This window comes from Papaver somniferum, chromosome 6 (assembly GCF_003573695.1).
Source record: "Papaver somniferum cultivar HN1 chromosome 6, ASM357369v1, whole genome shotgun sequence".
In the NCBI taxonomy this organism is placed as follows: domain Eukaryota; kingdom Viridiplantae; phylum Streptophyta; class Magnoliopsida; order Ranunculales; family Papaveraceae; genus Papaver; species Papaver somniferum.
In genome coordinates, this window is record NC_039363.1 from 125,147,132 (window position 1) to 125,157,855 (window position 10,724).

Below are 10,724 nucleotides of genomic sequence, written 5' to 3' on the forward strand. Positions count from 1 at the left end.
AATACAACTAGGTGTTGAGATATATGTTTTAAAAACATTAATTAATTTCTAAATGTTATTCTCACAATTAAATGGTTTTAATGAAGAATTTATTTTGTGACCATTATTCCTTTCCTTAAAGAATGAATTTATTTTGTTTTAATGCCAAAAATCGTTTTCAAATTGAGTGGGTTAATGAAGCTAATTCATTTACTCATATTTATTTCCTTGGCTATTAAAATAAAATCAGAACTTTTTTTATGAAAAGGGTTAGAGGAGTTGTATAATATTTTCTTATGAGAGAGTTTTTTCATTTATGTTTCGGAAGAGTTGTTGAAACATTTTTTTTTAGTGAGAGAGTTTTCTTTTATGTTTCTTGGGTTTCCAAAGAAAAATGAATGGTTTGTAATAAAGAAAAAACAAGTGTGTGATCATCCTTGGTTTTTTCTAAAGAGTTCTGAGCAAGAATGAAGTGCAGAAGTTTCACATCCTCTCACCGTGCAAGAGTGATTGTGTAAGAGATTGATCTCGGCTTTTTTAACCTGGGGATGACGCGCTATTGAAGAACTGCTTGCACAATCTTGGGCAGAGCCGCGAAACGTCTTAAAGAAAGCGACCTAGTCCGCGACTCAGCCATAACGTTATTTGTTTCATGTTTGATTTATTTGTTGTGCAGGCATGATTCGGCAATTGTTCCAAACAATTTTAAGACGTTTTTCTGCAATGGAAATCAAAAGAAAAACGATTGCTAAAACGCGATAAGTATCATTTGTTTTGTTTTGTTTTGTTTTGTTTTGTTTTATAGAATTATAACCGGTGTAATTTTAATTTAGCGATTGAACATGATGCTTGAGATTTTAGGTTACCCGGTACCTAAAGTTAATTTTTTATCTAATTTTGATGGACTATGATTATATTATGGATGATATTTTTCATCATGAAAACCTAACATAGAAAATTTTTATTGATGATAAACAAATATTTTTAAACATGCTTTTGAGTTTTATTTCTATCTCCTACATTAAAATGAAAATGAATTGGGTCTAGAAATATTTACTATATATACTAGATATCATGAGGATAATCCACGCCGAAGTTCACAATTTTTGAAGCACTAAAAGTATTTTTAAAGTATTTTAGAATACTAAATAACGTATCTGAAACATTCTGTTGGGCAGAAATTTATTGCTAAATAAATTCGTTTTTGCTAATCTTTGTGTAGATATTTTGAAATAGTGTAACATGAAGCTCATAGATCAGGAATTAATCTTCAAAATCCAATTTGAAGTTTTCCATTTGAATTTTTAAATTGAGAGATGTGGTAATTTCAAAATTGTTGTGTATGTATGTCCAAAATAGGAGACATGATACTTGAGATTAGAGATTAGAGATGTAAGAACTTATACTAAAAGTCATGTTTTGATTTTACTACTTCATACTCTTGTTTTGATAATGAAAAAGAAGATTATTGTTAGCAATCAAACTAGTGCACCACATATGTTTGATAAAATGCTTGATAGTGAGTTATAAATATATGATGTTATAACTATAGAACTTTGAATCTTTGTTTGAAATTTAAGAGAAACTTGAAGTACTATATTTTAATTGATTTTTAAGTAATTATGTAAGTGCATACCTTACTTATTTTTGGTTTCGAATGCTCACATGTGAATGATTGTGACAGGTGCATGAGAATTCACCTACTTGAGCAAGTTTTTATTTTCCAATGAAATAAAAATAGCGGGGAGATTAATCCATGTGAGAAGCAATGAGGTTGGTGATTTATTTGTTGGTGCGCAAAGAATGGAAAATGGTTTATAACCAATTGAGCTTTAAAAGCAATTGAGGTATGTTTGATGAACTATTTGTAGTGATTGTAGTGATCAAATAATGGAATTCTAAATTGAATAAATTGATTGTTCAATCTTAGAATAAATTTTAGGGAAACAAGATATCGGTGTGTATGACAATAAACATGTGACTCATATAAGTTTGGAACTTATGAGATGGAATTCTATGCGAACCCAAAACCGAAATATTTTGAAACCTAGTCAAAACCAATGTGAATATCAACTCTCACCAAGAAATGAACATAATATTGATTATGAATTTATTTGCTATTGTTGCACGGTATTGCAAGGATATCAAATGTTATTAACAATGCTTTTCAAGCTAAGTTAATGTGAATTGTGGATACGGTGAGAGGTTGGTATATATTGGTGGTTTACACCATGTTTGTTTTGATAGGTTATAGTTCAAAATTTGAACCAAATTGTTTGAAAGAAAGTGGTGCTGAGATATACTCACATCACTAGGATTTTCGGTATTGGTATGGTTCAAAGTTTACTTCGGGTAGAACAATTTTATTAAAATGTTCATACTTCCGAAATGAGAAAGAATTCTAGTTTCCGCCTATCTTGTTATTAACAGATTCATATTAGAAATTTGTTGAACTTGATCATTACACTACTACAAATGATAGGTTATGGATAAAATGCTTGAACATAATATTAAAATTTTATCATAACATGAATTGAATTTTGAATATTTGAAATATGAGATTTTGTCATGCTTTAAGAAATGAATGAGTTAGTAACGAATGAGAGCATGTTATAGTTTCTTATAAACTTGGTGAATTTGTGAGTAACATGTATGTAATCTTACCTAACTCATAAAAGCATGTACACTTCTAAATCTTTCGCAACTTGCAATGGTTTTGGATGAAATAAAATATTAGAGAATTTTATAAAGATGCTTATAGTAACTTGTTTTGATATCAAATATGATCTATTGAGTAGTGAATTAGAAAATGTTATTATCATGAAAATTGGTTGAATTTTTATTCTCTATATTGTGTAAAACGTTTTGGGTCTAGATCATTGGTTCATTAGTTTTTCACATTTTTTGGAGTCTTTGGATATTGTTTTGAAATTTTTGTTTGAGTCAAAAAATAGTGGGGTCCATACCCTATGATTTACCAACTTTGATTTAAATCGGAGGAACTAGAAAAATGAAGGTGACAAGTAATTCACTAAGAATGAATCTAGAAATGCATAACTATAGTGAGACTAAGAGTTAGTCATGAATATTTTGTTGATGGAAAATAACTTCTTATAGAGAGTAACTTTGTTCTTCAAATTATTAAATCTTTGGAAAAAAGTTTTTATGAGCCTATTGTTTTTAGACAAGCAAAAAAAAAAAATTATTGACTCTTGCATTCATGTCGCTAAATAACTTACATGCTTGTTTTGTTGATGTTGTTTCTACAATGTATGATTTGTTATAGTCATAAGTAGATATACATACTTCTGTGTAAGTTAAGGATGAGAATCTATGTAAACCAAGCATGGGAAACTGTGTAGTTTCAACAATAAACGAAATTATATAAGTTAGATAAGTTATCATTTATTTTCTGAAAAACAACTTTAAAACAATTTATAAAATAAAAATTGTTTACTTGATTCATTCGAATGATTTCAGAATTAATGAAAGTGAAATGCACAATACTATTTGTTTTGTATGCATTAGTGATTTTTTGAATTTTTATTCTAACTTATAGGATGAAAATGAAATTGAGAACATGCTTAGTTTGCTATTTGACATGAAAGACTTGAGTGAAGATGGTGTGAAATGAATTTTTTCTTTCCCTGGATCAATTTTCATTTCAATAAAAACAGAATTTTTAAAAGAGATAGAAATATATATAGTCTGACTGTAAACAAGTTTTCACTCATTTGGTTTAGTGCTAATGCTTTTGAGATTGTGTGTGATTGCACTAGACATGAGTATGGTAGCTCAGTATGCTTCTTTGCTACGTGATTGACTATATATATATATAAGTATTTTTTGTAGTGGGGGTGTAATATATTGCTTCCATAGTGGGGGTTTTATAATCATATTTACCAATCTTAGTATGGAAAATTGGTAAAATATTGAGAAGGTTATGAGGTGTTTCAAACACATCATACGCCTAGAAATACACTATCTAAATTGTTACCGCAATCCTTTAAGGATGATGCGAAGCTGATTGGACATCCTTTCAGTTGAATCCTTTAAGGGATGGAACGACTCGATCCTCTAATAGATATAGGAACAGACATATTAATCCAATGTGATAGTACCGCGGATATTGCATAAATTGAGAACATAACGACAACTACAAGAGTTGATTTTATGAGAATATGAATTATATAGTGTCTGAAAAGAGTTTTCATTATTCCTTTGACGAAAGGATTAATAAGAAGATGTGAATACATCTTAGGGATGAGGTTGATGCCCATTGATATTGAGTCACCTGTGATGGATACCCAACCTAGAAATAGGTTCAAAGGGAATAGACGAAGTCACAGGTGATATGGAGATGCGAGAATCATGCTTTTGAAGAATTCATCCCACGGCATGATATCCTGAAGGGAGTAGAGGTTGAGTTTAATTTTTAGATTTTAATTTTTAAACTCTTAATGATGTTTATATCTCTATTTAGAGTGGGGTACTTTCAGGAGTACTCTTGATAAACTCACCTATGTGAATGTGAAAGTGTGGCCGCTTTCTATGAGAATATGGGCAGTTCTCTAGATCATTCATTAAACTGGGGCACAAGCACATGGCCATAATGTGCTGGCTTTAGACTTTACACTAGTATAGTCGTGTGTGTTAAGTAATCTTTTATCTCCTAGAGTTCAAGACTTATGTTCACTCTATGGTCAGATTTGAGAGAGCCTATTAACACTACGTAAAGGTTCAAGTCGCGAGACACCTTTGCTTATGCACAATTCTATAAGTTCTTGCTCAATGTTTTGAAAAATATAAGTGGGGGATTGTTGAGATATATGTTTTAAAAACATTAATTAATTTCCAAATGTTATTCTCACAATTAAATGGTTTTAATGAAGAATTTATTTTGTGACCATTATTCCTTTCCTTAAAGAATGAATTTATTTTGTTTTAATGCCAAAAATCGTTTTCAAATTGAGTGGGTTAATGAAGCTAATTCATTTACTCATATTTATTTCCTTGGCTATTAAAATAAAATCAGAACTTTTTTTATGAAAAGGGTTAGAGGAGTTGTATAATATTTTCTTATGAGAGAGTTTTTTCATTTATGTTTGGGAAGAGTTGTTGAAACATTTTTTTTTAGTGAGAGAGTTTTCTTTTATGTTTCTTGGGTTTCCAAAGAAAAATGAATGGTTTGTAATAAAGAAAAAACAAGCGTGTGATCATCCTTGGTTTTTTCTAAAGAGTTCTGAGCAAGAATGAAGTGTAGAAGTTTCACATCCTCTCACCGTGCAAGAGTGATTGTGTAAGAGATTGATCTCGGCTTTTTTAACCTGGGGATGACGCGCTATTGAAGAACTGCTTGCACAATCTTGGGCAGAGCCGCGAAACGTCTTAAAGAAAGCGACCTAGTCCGCGACTCAGCCATAACGTTATTTGTTTCCTGTTTGATTTATTTGTTGTGCAGGCATGATTCGGCAATTGTTCCAAACACTAGGTTTAATAACCCTTCCACCTTGTTTCCCATCACAGCAATTGGGTAATTCAGAGATAGCCGCAACGAGACATCGATTGCAACTACTTGAAGATATATCAACAGTACATTGTACTAACCCATATACTTTCTGGAAATTTGAAGAACCATTTGAAATAGCTTTACTTACTAAACCATTCATTAAATCTCTTAAAATTGGATTAAACTTATCCGGATCGGTAAGGTTGTTAACATTCCAGGACAAAAATCTTGGATTATCCAGCATTAAATTGAAGTAATATTCATCTGAATACCTTAACATGCATTCTTCATACCAAATAATTGCTCGTTTAGATTCGGGACATCTCTTTTCTGTAATGATCTCTTTAGCTGCAGTTTCAGCACAAATTTGACAATCTTGTGATGCTGCAATATCACCTCTACACTGTAAAGAACCGTAAACTGTGTCCAGGTTTCTCCCGACCGTGGCGTTATAGTATCCATTTCTTGAAGTGTTGGCTGATGAGATAGAAGGTAGAAGAATATTGAGGTTCTTTTGAAATGTACTGTTAGTAGTATAATTACTACTTCCTAAACAGGAATGCCAAACATATATTGGTTGTGCTGTTGTGTGTTGTATGATCGATAAGTTTGAGAGAGAAAACAAGTAGATTAAAATAACCCATGTTTTTTTGTTTCTGATAATAATCAGATTTTTTTAGTTTCTGATTTTTTAATAAACTCAATCAACCACAATCATCAAGGGTGGTTTTGGTTTCAAGTTACAGTCCAAAGACTATCTAGAGAAGTCCATTTTCCACATTTGAAGGTTATGTGGTTATCAGAGAAAGCCATGCATGTGGAGAAGACTCGCGAGTCAAACTAGTCGGTGTTGCCAGGGTGGAACATAACTACAGAAAATAGTTAAAAGGATGCATCTTCTAGAGTTCAAGAACAAAAATATGTTCGGTCTTAAATGGAGACTAACTCTTTTATTTGAAAGACTACTGGCCCATATTAAGGAGTGAAGTTATTATAGACAAATACAAAAAAAAGACACTATATGAAAGATAGTCTCCCATTTTGTTAAAAAAATTGGATTATGGACCAGACGGGGACTGTCCCCAGTCCAGAAAAAAAAAGAAATCTTCTTAGACGGGGGACATTCCCCTGTCAACAAAAAAACCTAAAAAAATTCTACATAGACGGGGATAGTCCCCCGTCAAAAAAAATTGGTTTTAACGGGGTACTGTCCCCCGTTTTGCACTCAAAGTTTCTTTTTTCTGACGGGGGATAGTCCCCCGTCTAGTGTGAAACTCCCAGCTACTCGTTCGTCTGAACGAGTGTGTGAAAGAATTTGAGAGAAAAGTGGATTGAAATCTACCATAGGAGAGCCTAATTTGCTCAAATTGGTAGTGCACTCTTTCATTTGAAAGGATGACACTACCCATAGCCCTTGCTCTTACAACGAGAATCTCAACTCCAGTGCTGTAATAAACAAGATTAACTCACAGAAAAGGAAAAATGACAAGAACAAGATTATGTACTTGGGGATCGTCTTCATCTAACATACTTAAACAGCCTTGGATGTTTTAGTTTCTGATTTTGTAATGAACTCAATCAACTACAATCATCAAGGGTGCGGTTGGTTTCGTATTAAACTCTAAATAGTAGCTAGATCCTCCTAGATAAGTCCATTTCTCACATTCCAAGACTATGTGGTTGGGAGTGTCAGTGAAAGTCATGTACGTGGAGAAAACTTTAGAGTCAAACTAGTCATCGAACCAGGGCGGAACCGGACAGCGGTTTTAGGATTGCTAGGTGGTTATAGTACCCGAATTGAATTTTAAGAGTAGGAGCTAACATTTTAAACAGCATATTTCCTATCCATTTTAAGAGGGAAACTAAATTTCAGCAAATTGAATTTCATTGTAAAGGTCTTACGATGAGAATCTGATCTCCAATGCTATAATAAACGAGTACAAAAAATCGGTTATTGCTAACCAAAGAATCTAGATACTGCCAAGTGCCAACCAACTCAGAGAAAAGGAAAAACGGCAAGGATTATGTACCAAGGGATCGTCCTCATCTTGGATAAAGCTCATTTGTTGAAGTTTCATCGATCATGCTGCAGATTCATCAGGTAACTTGTTTCTTCAGTTTGTACAGAGACGATTTGGGTTATGCCTCTACTAGTACTACCAGCAAAAAGTGCAGGTGCTGAAGGTAAATTGAGACTGACAGAGTAGCTATTGAGCATTAGGAGGACTGCTGGCATTGTGGGTCTATCTGCAACATTTTCTTGAACACATAATAACCCAATGCGGATGCATCTCATCGCTTCATCTCTAGAACATGTATCCTTGATAGTTGAATCTAACAATTCTAAAGCAGATCCATTCTTCCAATGTCTCCATGCCTGCATCAATTGTTCCTTTTGATAAGTTATTCATCGAGTCATTACAAATGCAGAATATTGGACACAGACAAAAACATTATTGATACTCACATGGCTTAGAAGGTCTCGAGAAACATCTGATTCATAAGAACAGTTCATGTGTCCACTAAGAATCTCTAAAACTAAAACACCAAAACTAAACACGTCTGATTTCACGGAGAATTGTCCATGCATTGCATACTCTGGAGCCATGTAGCCACTGCAGAACAGAACACCACAAGAAACTCACAACTTATTTTGATGCACTTGAGAGCAGTTAACTGTTCAATAATTTAAAGTTTTCACTTACTAGGTTCCAACTACTCTACTTGTATTAGCTTGCGTTTGGTCAAGCACAAAAAGCCTAGCCATGCCGAAGTCTGCAATTTTAGGATTCATGTCTATATCTAATAGTATATTGCTAGCTTTAAGATCTCGATGAATAATTTTGAGTCGAGACTCCTCATGAAGATAGAGGAGGCCTCTAGCTATCCCTCCTATTATCTTGTATCGTCTTTCCCAATCCAGAAGTGTACACTTATTCGGATCTGCACACTCGTCCAACCAAAATAACAAACCTTTTGAGCCCCATCTAAAAAATGTATTACATATCAAATTACCATGTTCAAATAACTATAAATAGGCAGAGAGTAGGAGGCGAACCGAAAAGGAATTTGTCAAGGCTTGCATTCGGCATGAATTCATAGATGAGTAATTTTTCTTCACCATAGATACAGAAGCCTAGAAGCCTGACAAGATTTCTGTGCTGAAGTTTAGCTACTAAGGTAACTTCATTCTTGAACTCTTGTTCGCCTTGGCCTGAATTTTTTGACAGTCTTTTTACGGCTATATCTTGTCTGTCAGAAAGTGTACCCTGAGAACATTAAATAAAACTTTTTAGTAATATGGATGAAACCATGACCTATTAGATATTGTAATCGAAAGTTTCACTTTACATGCTTTTTATCTGTTTTTTTGTACCTTGTAAACAGACCCAAATCCACCTTCTCCAAGTTTATTAGCTTCGGAGAAGTTGTTTGTTGCGGCACTTATTGTGCACAAATTGAATTGCATATCTGTACTTCGCATCTCAGCATCGACATCTTTATGAGAAAAAAAACAACAAGACTTGTTAATCAAATAACCAAGACTTTCTAACTTGGAAAACCATATGCAGCAGCAAGATATGTCATGTTCGAGATAGAAGCTACTTACCGTCAAACTTCTGTGTCTTTGCTCTCTTTCTTCGAACACAGAAAAACCAAAAGGCAATGGTGGAAAGTACTGCGATAACAGAAGGAATGACTATACTAAGAGCTAGTATGGATGAATTTCTCTTTGCTGCAGAAATATGAACATTAAGATATAAATAAAATAAATAAAAAAAAGCATAATTCTTATGACCCATAGGACAACCTAAATTCATGGTTTTGTGATGGGAGCTCTAAATTCTTGTAACACCTGCTGATTTGCTTATGTAAACAAGGACACATGGACATATAGAGAGTAGGAGTAGTTAGAGTAGAGTATACTTCAATATACAAATTGAACTCGATTATTACTCACTGGAATGAATTGAAAATGAAACCGATCGAATACAGTTTGTTTTGGAAATAAATTCAATTCGCAGAATTCTCACTTATAGTTTTGTTGGATTAAGAATATCACAAAACACAAGGAGTAGTACTTACAGTTTGGTGTAGTTGTACTTGTATTCGTGGATGATGGCTGAGAAGGAGAAGGAGACAGTGGAGGTGGAGGTGGAGACGGAGGAACCGTAGATTCAGCAAAAGGATATATTTCATATCTTAAATTACAGCTAGGTCTAATAACTCTTCCACCTTGTTTCCCACCGCAGCAATTGGGTAATTCAGAGATAGCTCCAATGAGACATCGATTGCACTCACTCGAAGATATATCAACAGTACATTGTACTAACCCGTATACTCTTTGGAAATCACTAAAACTCGTATCGCCGGTAGCAAAATTTAAAGAATCATTTGAAGTAGCTTTACTTACTAAACCGTTCATTAAATCACCTAAAATTGGATTAAACTTATTCGGATCGGTAACGTTGTTGAGATTCCATAAATAAACTCCTGGAGTATCTAGCATTAGATTGAAGTAATATTGATTTGAATACCTTAACATACATACATCATACCAAATGATGGCTTGTTTAGAATTTGGGCATCTCTCTTCTGTAATGATATCTTTAGCTGCAGTTTCAGCACAAATTTGACAATCCTGTGATGTAATATCACCTCTACACTGTAAAGAACCGTAGACCGTATCCGGGTTTCTCCCGGCAGTGGCGTTATAGTATCCATTTCGTATTATTGAGGTTAATGAGATAGAAGGTAGAAGAATATTGAGGTTCTTTCGAAATGTACTGTTAGTAGTATAATTACTTCCTAAACAGAAACGGTAAACATAATCTGGTTTTGCAGTTATGTGTTGTATGATCAGTAAGTTTGAGAGAGAAAACAAGTAGATTAAGAAGAAAAGTAGATTAGAACAACCCATGATTTTTTTGTTTGTGATGATCATAATGTCTTGGTTTCTGATTTTGTAAATAAACTTTATCAACCACAATCATCAAGGTTGGGGTTGGACTGCATTTAAAGTCTAAAAACTAGGGAAATTTTTTTGCTCTAGCGCTGCTAGATCATTTTTGATCTGGCAGCCCGAGGACCAAGCATGTGTCCATTTCTGATGTCAGCTAACCCATCCTAATAACCTTAGTTATATGTGAACAAATTCCTAGCTACCAAAAACATTCACCGTATTGTATTTTTCAAATAATATCCGGATACATCTTTACTTTTGGAGGTAACGACG

At 33.5% G+C, this 10,724-nt stretch overlaps 2 protein-coding genes across 3 annotated transcripts; both read right to left on the reverse strand.

Moving 5' to 3' along the window:
• Window positions 1-5,405: 5,405 nt before the first annotated feature.
• LOC113291448 (cysteine-rich repeat secretory protein 38-like) lies at window positions 5,406-6,132 on the reverse strand. The gene is made up of 2 exons (XM_026540981.1): window positions 6,129-6,132; window positions 5,406-6,037 (listed from the first exon to the last, which is right to left on the reverse strand). The coding sequence occupies exons 1-2, from the start codon at window positions 6,130-6,132 to the stop codon at window positions 5,406-5,408; spliced, it is 636 nt and encodes a 211-aa protein (XP_026396766.1).
• Window positions 6,133-7,355: 1,223 nt separating this feature from the next.
• On the reverse strand, window positions 7,356-10,461 carry LOC113289181 (putative receptor-like protein kinase At4g00960). Of its 2 annotated transcripts, none has more exons than XM_026538376.1 (7): window positions 9,575-10,461; window positions 9,099-9,167; window positions 8,865-8,986; window positions 8,547-8,757; window positions 8,194-8,431; window positions 7,956-8,103; window positions 7,356-7,865 (listed from the first exon to the last, which is right to left on the reverse strand). In XM_026538376.1, exons 1-7 carry the CDS (start codon window positions 10,431-10,433, stop codon window positions 7,563-7,565), a joined length of 1,950 nt encoding a protein of 649 aa, XP_026394161.1. In that variant the 5' UTR covers window positions 10,434-10,461; the 3' UTR covers window positions 7,356-7,562. The 2 variants fall into 2 exon arrangements, with proteins under 2 accessions (XP_026394161.1, XP_026394160.1); XM_026538375.1 differs by having other exon boundaries at window positions 9,099-9,224.
• Between the last annotated feature and the right edge of the window lie 263 nt (window positions 10,462-10,724).